The sequence below is a fragment of the Pogona vitticeps genome, chromosome 9 (genome assembly GCF_051106095.1).
Source record: "Pogona vitticeps strain Pit_001003342236 chromosome 9, PviZW2.1, whole genome shotgun sequence".
Classification (NCBI taxonomy): Eukaryota; Metazoa; Chordata; class Lepidosauria; order Squamata; family Agamidae; genus Pogona; species Pogona vitticeps.
In genome coordinates, this window is record NC_135791.1 from 8,002,158 (window position 1) to 8,014,669 (window position 12,512).

The window sequence follows — 12,512 nt, forward strand, 5'->3', positions numbered from 1 at the left end:
AGTGATTGGGTGCATGATGGATATTTTAAGAGATGCACAGGATTCATAAGCCATTTATGTGGAATGCTGCATAATGAAAGGGGCTACATGTCCTCAGTTTATGAGCAGATTTCATGGGTACAGCAGTGGCAACTGGAACATCACAGAACTGGGTAGAGGTTTTAACACTGTGTGTTTCCCACCCTACAAAAATATCAACTAATTGCTTTGTATGAAGTTATGATCCTTCCTGAGGACAGTTTACGTCTGGCTTTTTTTTAAGTGAATGAATGATGAGGCATGTATATAACTTTGGAATTTTTAGTTTGTAACCTATGTTGTCATGCATACAAAAAAAAACCAAGGAGCAATAGAAGGGGGAAGTACATCCTTTATTCTCCACTTCTTCCTCTGTGTGCTCAGAAAGTAAACTGAGTTATGCTTTCACCATTAATTACCGTAAGATAACAATTAAGCTGAAAAATAGCATTCTGCCAAGGTGTCAGGGACTTGAAATTGCAATGCTTTAAGGAGGTAACTTGGGGAAAATGTTTATACATTCAAAAAACATGACTTTAAGATACTGTTTGTGCCTAGTAGTTACCTCCAAACCAGCCTTCCCTAAATCTGTGTTCCCTGGATATTTTAGGCTTCAACTTCTAACATGGGGATACAAGATGGTTGGGAGAGCAGTAAGCAGAGATTTGTGTTGTACTGTATACTGGATAATTTTCAAGATGTTATTGGAAGTCATTCTGGATGTTTGAGATGAGGAACAGATACGGTGTTTGGTGACAAAAGGCCACCATGTACATCCTGGGAGGCACTTTCTTCTCCAATTTCAGAATCTAATAGCCCTGAGTCACATGCTAAGTTCAAGTTCTGGATTCTGACATGTGCTATTAAAATTAATACTGTAGCAATGACATATTTTTAGGTAGGCCAAGTTCTGTATTAAAGCATGATTTAAAATCTTTTTTTAATAGCAAGTCTGTTCTGTTGACAGGAAGACACGCTGTGTTTTCTTGAGTGGAGAGGACTGCTGGATACTCTCAGAATGGGTAGCATGATTGTCTGAAGGTGGGAGTGCAAAGAGCCACTTTGGAAATAAGATATTAATGTGAGTGCTGTCTTAGCACTGAATCCTGAATCCTCTTACTTCATATGCTTATGTTCTAAGCCATTTTGGACTTCTGTATTGGGAGAGATAAGATGCTCAGAGGGAGACGTGTGAAGGAAAGTGGATGTGAGTTAACTGTCACATAGCAGTGGTTCCCAGTGTAAAGCAGCCACCTGGAGTCTGAAACTCCATCTTTCCTCGTTGTGATAATTTAGGATGTTCCAGGCTGTATCTGTTGTGTGCAGATTTATTCCTGTGCTATTAACTTTGAGTGATTACAGTGTACAGCCACTTCTGACTTGTCAGCATCCATGCAGAGGCATTTTCCAACACCCTCTTTATATGGCTGTTCTATCGTGAGAAGGAGCTTTCCCCCCCCCCTCTAATATTAATTTAAGCTCATAACAGAGTTTTAACCCTAGATGCTTTTAGCTAAGGATGGAGAACACCTTGTACATGCCAGCATCACTTTCTGGTGACTTTTTTTTAAAGGGAAAGGTGTTTATATCTCCTGTTAAAACTTCCAGTTAAGGGTCACATCTTTCACTGTAGACACACACACTGATGGCTGGGCAGCAGCTTCCTGCTGAGATTAGTGCCTCTGTGGGAGAAAAAGAGTGATGGAGGATTCAAGGACGAATGTGAAAAGCTTATTGCATGTCCCTCTGCCCTTGCACTAAAGAAAAAAAATCAGAGGACAGCTGTAGCATTGGTGATCATCTGGTGTGATTTCACAACTGAACTTGAGAGATGCATCAGATTCTTTTAATCCTCTCATGAGTGGGTATTGGGAAGTATTTGGGTAGCTTCCATATATCTGTTGGAGTCGGTGTGATTATCACTGCTTATAATAGTAAAATCCTTTTGCCGAGTGGGAAGGGTGGAAAAGGGACAGTGTTTTGCCTTTTCCTTATGTAAACAGCTGCTTACACCATAGTGGTGGACTGGTCTGTCTAAAGCCTCTGCTTGCGTGTCCAGCATGGCCTTTCTTTGGACATTATTCAATCTTGCATTTTTAGCAGCCAGGCTGAAAAGTTCAGCGCTTGTAGTTTTTGACAGGAGATGCCTGGAGCTTTAGACTGGGAAAGTGGTGCTGTAAATGCTGTTTCCAGTGGGGTAGCTTTGTGTCAGTTGTTTAATCTGACCTGCACTGTAGGTGTGTATAGTCCATGGTAGAATGTGTATGTTTCACTGTGTACAGTAATTATCTGTGCCACACCAATACTGATATGAAAAGTACATGCTGTTAATTTTCTTCTGCTTGCTACACAAATTGACACTTGTTGAACATCTAGCTATAATAATCTGCCTGTAATTTACATGCAGTTGTTCATAATCCTAGAGTACTGAAATGCCTTTTGCAGCTCGTTGTGATTCTGATGATGCTCCTTATGCTGATATGACTTGGCTGCAATTCTATAATTCCTCCCCTCCAGTAGTTGATAGGTAGCTCAAAAGTTGATGCATATCTTTTTAGAAGAGCCTTGGAACAGAGAGGGACCTTGTTTTGTAAGGCAGAGTGACCATGCAAGGTGCCCAGATTGGAGGGGCCTATAAGAGCACATTACCATTCTGTATAGTTTACACGTCAATGTTTCTCGCCCATTGTTCACGAAAATGTCCATGTCCACTGCCTAGACTGCAAGGACAAATGGCAAGATCCTGTCTTCAAGAGTTTTGTGTGGTCTTGTGCTGGCTTTTGTGCTGTTGGCTATCTGTAATGAAGTGTAAATACTATTAAATAGGAACTTGCTTCTTTTCCAAACCCTATAATGGGAAAAGTTGTTTCCTCAGAACTAAGATAATCCTCTTGTAATAAGTTCATGTTAGTGATTGGAATAGCCCTTGGGGTCTTTATACGGACACGCCGAAGTATAGGTACCTGGGAGAAAATTCTTTTCAAGTAGGTAGATGCTGTAAAGCAAGCATGCTTTATTATAGACTAACGTAAGCATTTAATAAACATTTCACAAGCAAACAGGCTCTGCATTGGATTTCGCCTTGTATTTAGAGGTGTAGCATTTTGATTGGCCTCTGCAGCGGTGCCTTGATGTGCAGATATGATGAAGTGGGGTGTTTCTCTCTGCTGGGCACCAAGCAAGGTGCTGTTAAAGTTACAGGACCAGGCCAGGCATTTGTTCATAGTCCATCGACAATTTTACCACTGCCAGTGGTACTGTACTGACTTCTTTGGTTCTCCGATCACTCACTAAACTTTCCGCAGCCTTGTTGTCTTTCTGCCAAAGAATCCCAACCCTTTTGAATTTGTTCTTTCCTGAAAAGAACAGGACAGAAATAGTATTAACTTCTCTGATGACACACAGCTCACTCCTACTTCTTGACTCAAATCAAGCACCCACCCCATTTTCCTTTTTAAAAGAATACAATGGTTACCCTTGACAACTCAAGATCTCACATGTTCTGCTTCTCCAGTGCTAATTTCCATCTCTCCATGATGTCAATGGGATATATGTAGTTTCTGTTCCCTAATAAAGATTTAAATATTGTGGATAAAAGTGTTCAGATTGGAATGTAGATTCCTTGTAGCAGGCCAACACTTTCAGTGATCTGCTCAGCCAATTTGGTTATCAAACCATAGTTCTGACTAGATTAGGAGAGATAAAGGGTAGGGATTACTGAAGACACAATTTCCACTTTGAGTCACAAAGAAAAGGAGAAACCCTTGTGTTTCAACAATCAAGAACTAATACTATAAGAGGTTTAAGATTTTTGTAACCAATGTACAGAGTAAAGAGATATAGAGCAGTCTTGGCATTGGCATGTGTCACTACAGTGGTGCTGGGTAGCTGTATTTAAGGATGATTGTTTTCCTTTAGTAAACAAAATAATAGTTATGTATCTCACAAGTGAGAGTCAGTATGGTGTAGTGGGTAGGGTGACAGACTAGTACTCAGGAGATCTAGGCTCAAATCCCCACCCACCCCCAAACTCACCTCCTGTGAGTTTCCGCCCCATGCCTAAGGAAACTCACAGAGGGGGGTTGCACTGATAAAATCACTCCTAATATATCTCATTTACCTTGAAAACCTTATCAGAGATGCTGCTATAAGTCAGATATGACATGATGACATATACCAACATCTCACAAGAGGAATCAATGGAAATTGGATATATTCAGTTCTTTGTTGATGAAGAATGAGTTTTGTTCATTATTAATAAAAATATAATGTTGATACTTTTATGTATAGGAAAAAATAATTGCTAGGTCGCTGACTTGTAACTAAAGTGTCTTTATGAACCGAACTGGTGTATTACACTTCTTTTGTTTGATGAAAATAGAACATTGTGGAAGGAGATGCTCTAAGAATAATTTTCTTTCTTAAGAAAAAAATAGATTATGACGTTTCAGAATAGATGGGAAGGATATGCCTGAGGGATAGTCTGTGAATCCTAACTTGTGCTGCAGATGATCATGTCCCTGTAGCCTAGCTGCTGTTACTTTTCCCTAAAAGAGCAACAGATCTTGGTAAAGTGGGATCTTGAATTTTGCCCAAGAGTAAGGGAAAATTATGCTACTTTAGTTGATGTCCTGGGCTAACATGAACAATATGAGAAACTAGACACTTAAGTCAAAGTGAAATGGAGATATCTTACCTTAAAACTGTCTTTTTTCCCACCCAGCTGTCCCTTCCTGGCTCGTAACCTCACCTTGGCCATTCCTATCATTGCTGGCATCCTGTTCTTTTTTGTCATCAGCTCTTTGCTACAGACCAGCTTCAGAGACCCTGGTATCTTGCCTAGAGCCACAGCCAGTGAAGCTGCAGATTTGGAGAAATGGATTGGTGAGCTTAATTTTTTGCTTTTTGGTTTACAACAGAATGTTTACAGATGCTGCACATTAGCTGGTGGTATCCAGCAAGTTTATTTGGGCATCTTAATTTTCTGAGTCTGAGACAATCATGGAAGTGGAGAGAGTGCGGGAGGTTTGTCAGACTTTAACCAAAGTGTCTCTGCTAGATCCTGATAAAAAAAGGAGCCCAATAATGGTGGGAGCTTCTTGAAAAGGAAATTCTAAAGGCATAATGCTTGTACAAAATAACCTCTCTGTTTACTTGTGCTGAGTAAGAACTATGTCCAGGTAACGATGTACAGGAGCTGAATGAAGGTTTATTTATGTATAGATTTATATTCTGCCTTTTCTGTAAGAATTTTGAGGAGACTTTACTGTATATGCTCCTCTTTCCTGTTTTTGTTCTTACATCATGCCCGGAAGATAATATAGACTGAGAGGTTACCTAGTGAGTTTGTTGGCCAAATGAGAATTGAAGCACAGATCTCACCAGCCATTTTCCAGCACTCTAGCCCATTACAGCAAAGTGGTTGTTGGCATCCGCCATAGTTTTTATGCCAAATGTATCTGATAGTGGTTTAGGTGAGAAGGTGGAATAATTTTTCATAGGACAGGGGTTTTATGGACACTTGGAAGGCAGCCACACTGGAAAGTCACTGGGATGTTTTGGTTTCTAATCTCCATCATGTATACTCTGAACATTATGCTGCATAAGTGCATCTAATGCTTCCTGTTAAATATTAAGAGGACAAGAAAAGTAAATGAGTGGGACATGGAACCTGACTTCCTAGAAAACCACATGCCCTGATTTCTGCTTTTAAAACAGTATTTTCCCCACGGCTAAATACTGCAATGCCAAGAGCCCTGTTTTCCTGAATTCTCTAATTCTGCACAAACATCTTTAGGCATTTGCAGACAATGTGAATACCTTCCTGATAGATGTAAAAGTTGCCACCACTTATTCCATGCACTTAAATCAAAGTGAATGCAGTTAGTTCTTTGCATACATGAGATTGGATTACAAATTTAAAAAACAATATGGAGATAAATGTATGAAGAGAAACAGACGAAAAAAAGGTAAGCAACAAAATGCAAGGAACAAAACTCAACTGTTGCAGCACATTTTGGAGTTGGAATCTTAAATCATATTTTAGGAATGAGCTGCATGTTACTCTTGTACTGCATGCCAACTCTTAAGTCTATGTAATGTTAGTTTTAGTGCATCATGGGTGAAATGGGGAAGCTCCTTGAGCCAGATTAGGCCAAGGAACACTTTCCTGCTGTAATGGTCAAAGCCTGTGTATTTGAGAGAATGCATCTGCTGATATATATCTCTTTGCTTCCTTAGATGTTTACCGTAAGGGAGTCAAGTTGATAACATTATTTTTAAATGTACTGTTGTTTATAGCAAGTAACCTAGAGCTGCTTCTGGCCTTGACTTTAATGTTTTGTGTTTGATGCATTAATTGGATTTTCTGTATATCCATTTAACCTGTAAGCCACTTTGGGTGCTGTATAAAAATATAGCTAGAAGCACTTAAATAAAATGATCTCTTTTACCATGATAAGAATTATTGTGGAATAGAAAAAGATGGCTGGAGGGTCTGTTCTGTTACTTTTGTTAGCCCTAGGCTCCTAGCTTGATGCTAGCTCGAAGCGCTTGGATACAGTAAAGTTAACGTTTAAGGCGGATGACAAGTTTTATGTTGATGATAGATTGATTTATAGTTTCGGCTAACAGCATTTCTTTAAAGATACCATTTAAACTAGGAATGAGAGTTTAAATGCTTTCCTTTAGAGAGCTGCTCATTATACTGCGCTTTGCGCTGCTGTTCTTGTCTTTTTATGCATATGCTTTTGAAATGGTAATGTTTGTTAGAAGAAATCCTTTGGATTTCTTTATGATTAAGATGCTACTGGGATGTGTCAAGATATCCTCAATGTACACTTTCTCCAGTGGTCAAAATTTTTTAATCAGTTTTGGTAACAGGTAAAAACTTGTTATCACCACCTGCCACCCCATTCCAGCTTGCCTCATAATCAAAGTAGCTGTCCCTCTCTCCTTTTTCCTCAGCCACTGCTGTGTAGAGCAAGCCTTCCTCAAGGCTTGAGGAGCCCCCCTTTTTTCCCCTACGTGAAGGACAATTGGAAATTGTGACAGTTTGACGGGGTGCTTCACAAGCAGCAGGCAGAGAAAGCTTCTTTTCCTGCTTTTGGTTTCACCACTCTGGTGCTGCTTGACCAAGATGCTTCCAAACACCTTAGTGTTTCAGTCATCAAGCAATCCTCATTCTTGGAACTGAGAAGCGAGTAGGGATTGCCATGGACCTCGCATGATGATTCTCACCTCCTTTGTCAATTTCAAAGTTGAGTGCGAAACTAGTGATGCTGTGCTGGCTTGGGGGACCAGGCAATTGCCATGTATTTGTCTATTGCCCTTTGCAAGAATCTTAGCAATCATCTGATACTAGTTAGTCACTCGGGTCTGTAATCTTAGTTACTGACCAAAAAAGTAAAGAAAATGCCAGCATTTCTGAAACTAGTGCAAGTTTACTGCACAGTGGACATAAGTAATAGAGATAGCATGCGGTAAAGAAATGATCCGCAAGATCACACTGTTTGGTTATCCTTTTAAAGAGCCAAGTATATGAACATCATAAATGTAGCGAAGAACTGTCAAAATTTAGAAACTTCTTTTTGTTTTAGGGACGTATTTAGCATTTTGTCTGAGCTTCTAAAAAATCTGATTCAATAGATTTTTACTTTTAAAGTAAGACAAATCTTCTGAATGCAGAGTGTTTGAATCTCATCCTGTTCGATTTGTCTTGCACTCCAGTATGACTAATTGTGTTTAGGCAAGAGGAGTAATGTATTCAATGCATTAGGTGTAATGCAGCATACTTTTATACGTTTAGGAAAATACTATTCATTTATACATTATTTATAATGTATAAAAGCTGTGCAAAAATGGATTCTCTTTTCTGATTCTGTTATGCTATTGTTGAGGTGACATGCATTTATCTCTAAGAGAGGTCAGAGTCTGAGGTGAATGTCTGGGTATGGGTTCTACTTTAGGGTTGTTGATTTACCAAGAAACTTGCCAGATCCTATTTAGTTCCTTGATTCTATCATTAATAATGGATATTTTTGCCTTCACAGACAACTTGGGCACCTCCACTTATAGGCCACCTGCACGCACCATGGAAGTTGTTATAAACAAATACATGGTGAAGTTGAAATATTGCTATACCTGCAAAATGTTCCGCCCACCTAGGACTTCCCACTGCAGTGTCTGTGACAACTGTGTAGGTAAGTTCAGAGTGAAATATCCTGTACGTAGTCAAGATTTTTAAATTTATTCTATTTATTTTGTTTATATACCTCCTGACTTAGTGGAAACCCACCACCATGGATGGTAAACACAAAGAAAATTAACGATTAATTAAGAAAATTAAGCATCATTGCCCTCCGAAACTATAAAATAATAGAATAATACAGTCAGTGACTAACACAACAAAATCATACAACAACCTCAAATTTAAGCTCCAGAATGAAAATTGTAAATTCTTATCTCAGAAGAAGTAAATTTTTGAAGGTCTCTTTTTAGAGTTCTGCCTTAACATGTTTTAGGTAGTAATTCTTCAGGAGAGATGGTCTGATAGATACAAAGGGCCCAAACCATTTAGGGCTTTGTGTGTCAAGACTAACACCTTGAATTTGGCACAGAAATGAACAGGAAGCCAGTGGAAATGAGCCAAGATCAGGGAGATGTGATCAAATCTATTTGTTCCAGTGGTCAGCCTGGCCACTGCATTCTTGACCTGCTGGAGTTTCCATGTCATTTTCAAGCTCACATAGAGGGCATTGCAGTAATCGATTTTTGAGACTATCAGTACATGAACTAATGCAATCAGGAATTTCCTGTCCAGGTAGAGGTGCTGCTTGGGAATCCACCAAAGTTAGAAAAAGGCCGATCCAGCCACAACAGATATTTGTTGTTCAAATGAGAATGCGGAATTGGAAATCACCCCCAAATTGCAAACCTGGTCTTTTATGGGGAATGCAACTCCCATCAAAGCCAGGCAACATCTCTCCTAATTGGTTAGGTGAAACCCCAAGAGAAGTGTTTCTCTCTTGTGAGGATTAAGCTTCAACTTGTTCATTCAGTCCATCATCAAAGCCAGAGGGTCTGAACAGCATCTGCTAAAAATGAAGTGAAAGATAAGAGCTGCATGTCATCAGCGTATTGATGGCTACAAACTTTAAATCTCTGGATAACTTCTCCCAGCAGCTTCACGTAGATGTTAAAAAGCATTGGTGAAATGATCAGCCCCTGTGGGATCCCGTACCGCAGAGCTCAAGGAGTCGAAACAACATCACCAAGCAGGACCATCTGGATATGATCACAGAGAATGGACCAGAGCCAGCATAGAATGGACCAGAGCCAGCAAAGTGCAATCCTTTCAATTCCTAGTCCTGGTTATCTATCCAGAAGGATACCATGGTCAACAGTAGCAAACACCCCTGAGAGATCCAAGAGGTATCAACAAGGTTACATTCCCCTTGTCAGCCCTCTTTAGGAGGTCATCATACAGCATAACTTGTGCTGTCACAGTCGCATGGCATGGCTGGAACCCCAATTGAAATGGATCCAGAATTCCTTCAAGAAAAAGCTGATGTGCCACAACCCTTTTGATCAGCTCTCTGAAAATGGAATATTAGCAAAAGGTGTATAGTTGTTTAAATCATCTGATGCTAAGTTAACTTTCTTAAGAATAGGCCATGCAATGGTTTCTTTCAAGCAGGAATGCATGTGATCTTCCTGAAATGATGTGTTAATGATTTGGGTAACCCATTCAGTCATTATGTCCTTGGCAAATGTTTAAAGTCAAGACGGGCAGAGACCTACTACGGAGAGAGTAGCTTTGCAGCATGCAAGCGCTTAGTTATCATCATAGGTGTTATCAGTTGAAACTGATCCAACAAACCATGACAAGAAGGTGCATTGGAACATCTCAACCCGATCCACTGAGCTACCAAAAGAATCAAGCTCTTGTCAGGTGTCTTCAACTTTTGAACTAAAATGAGCTGCAAACCTGTTGCTGTTAATGATGTCAGGTTGACGCAGATTTATCTGCCCAGTATTAATAAGAGTGCGGGCAACTTGATAAAGTTCTGACTGATGATTTGAAGCGTCGGGTGGACATTATATGCTCTTTTTGCAGTTTTTATTGTGTTAACAATCTTTTCTGGATGACATATTGGCTGCAGCTAATTTCTCATCTGAGGGAGTTTTCCTCCAGTTGCTATCTAACTTCCTCCTTATTTGTTTCACTGCTCATAATTCAACCATAAACCAAGGTGATGGTCAAGTTCTACAGTGGAGGGGACATTTGGGGGCATACTAACTAATGACCTGGGCACCGACCAGATTGGCCGAGAAATCCCCCTAAGGCATCTTGAAAACCAATAGAATCCAGTTGCCTTTGGGGGAGGACCATTCTAATAGGTCCAGCCTCCCTGCAGAAGAGGGTCACCAGTGACAGCCCAAACCTCAGCAGTTGATGAGCTGACCATGATACAGCAGAAGACTCAAGGTTATCCAAGGACAAGGATGAGCAAACTGAAACTTTTAATCCAGAAAAGACAGAGGTGCTCCTTCGTCCGTTGAAAGGCAGATCAATGAACAGGGAGGCAGCCTGTGCTGGATGAGGTTACACTCTCTCTGAAAACTCACGTGCACAGCTTGGGGGTACTCCTGGACTCATCTCTGAGTCTGGATGCCCAGGTTTTGCCAGTGGCCGGGAGTACATTTGCACAATTAGAACTAGTGTGCCAGCTGTGAGGATCTGATGGTGACGCATGTTTTAGTTGCATCCTGGCCGGATTACTGTAATGAACTCTACACGGGGCTGCCTGTGGAAAGTGTCAAGAAACTTCAGCAGGTCCAAAACGCAGCAGCAAGTTTACTCACTGGGGCTGTCTACAGGGATCACATACCACCACCACCACCCGTTACAGCAGCTCCACTGGCTTCTAATCGGCTTCTGGGCAGAATTTAAAGCGCTGGTTCTAACCTATAAAACACTAAATGGATTAGACCCACCTTCTCAGGTGTTTTGTGGGTACATGGGAGAGGTTCTTCTCTGTTGCTGCTCCCAGACTCTGGAACTCTCTCCCACAGGAGGCTAAGCTGTCCTCATCTTTGCTGTCCTCCTGCAAGCAGGCAAATGACCGCTTCTCTTAAGCAAGCTTTCCCTGAGTGATTGGCTGCCTGAATGGGAATTTTAAATAGATTGTTGAATCTTACTGCTTTGAGTGTATTTTGGTGATGCTAATGGTTTTTAGTATGGTATTCATTTCATCCGTTTTAGTACGGTATTTGTTTACTCACCATTGTTAGCTTTAAATATTTGTTATTAATTATGTAAGCTGCCTTAGGTCTTTTTTAAGGAGAATGGTGAGGTGGAAAATATTTTAATTTTTATTATTTATTTATTTATTTAATTTGTACTCCGCCTATCTGGTCAATGCAAATCCACATTCAGCTCACCCTCAGCCTGACCAGACAAGAACCACCAGGTACAATGTGTGTCCAACCACATGTGTGAGACCAGTCAGATGTTGAAACAGGCCCACGGATGTTGTGGTGTCCATGAACTCCCAAGGACACCCCAGTGATATCCAACTCCGCATGAATGTTGACGTTGCCCAGAAGTAATAGCATAGGAGACCTCAGCATTGCAGTCGAGACACTTTGTTAGCTCTGGTAGTGAAAGTGCTGGGTCTCAAGGGGTGGGGTATATCATCCCACTGGTCTGCCAAGACAGAGCTTCTGCTGATCTTGATGGAATTTTTAGGGACGATGGGCAACACCCTTTCCCTGCCCCTCTGATCTGCCCGGATGCTGGATGGAATAACCAGAGGGACGCAACCGGGAAAGCAGAACCCCTGTGCTACCAGGTCTTGGTTATATACGCCAGGTTGGTTTTACTGTCTACTAATAGGTTGTAAATTAATTCAGTCTTGTTTTCAGCTGACCTAGCATTAATCAGTAGGAGGGTCAGATCAGAGAGTCAATGGAGCTGGTTACCTGGATACTGCCAGCTGGAAGAAAAACCACAGCTCAAAACAGATATAATACATCTACAGCTCTTCTATAATGACCTGTTTTCTTCCCCACTATCATATCTCCCTCTACTCATTATCACCAAAATATCCTCCACATTTAGGTTGAAGCAATTGTGGTTTCAACTGCTTCTTTCTGGTTCTTCTGAAATACAGATATTTAGATTGTAGCGAGTGTACCATCTCTTCCCATGGGCATGCCTGAGGTAACGATCTTAGAATTCAGGTACACATATGTAGCAAAAGGTTACTTATATTCACCTTTTTAAACCAACATCCTCCAGTTGTTCCTGCCACGTGATGTATGGCAGTTGCTTAAAGGGAAGAGGGCCTTGTCAGTGGTGGCACCACAGTGGTGGCTCACTACCTCTCTCCCCAGAGACCAATCATATGCCTCCTTTGAAGTCATTTTGGTGGCAGGAGTCAACCATTACATTTTCTCAGACTGTCATGTTGTTTCTGACTTTGGTTTTA

The 12,512-nt window shown here is 40.8% G+C and overlaps 1 protein-coding gene across 11 annotated transcripts in view; it reads left to right on the forward strand.

The window, feature by feature from the left end:
* ZDHHC18 (zDHHC palmitoyltransferase 18) overlaps positions 1–12,512 on the forward strand; it is a 34,541-nt gene that overhangs the window by 3,112 nt on the left and 18,917 nt on the right. For all 11 annotated transcript variants that reach the window (XM_078380037.1, XM_078380035.1, XM_072979857.2 and 8 more), the window contains 2 exons: positions 4,742–4,902; positions 8,070–8,219. In XM_078380037.1, coding sequence (XP_078236163.1) covers positions 4,742–4,902; positions 8,070–8,219 — 311 coding nt within the window. The remainder of the gene's footprint in view (positions 1–4,741; positions 4,903–8,069; positions 8,220–12,512) is intronic.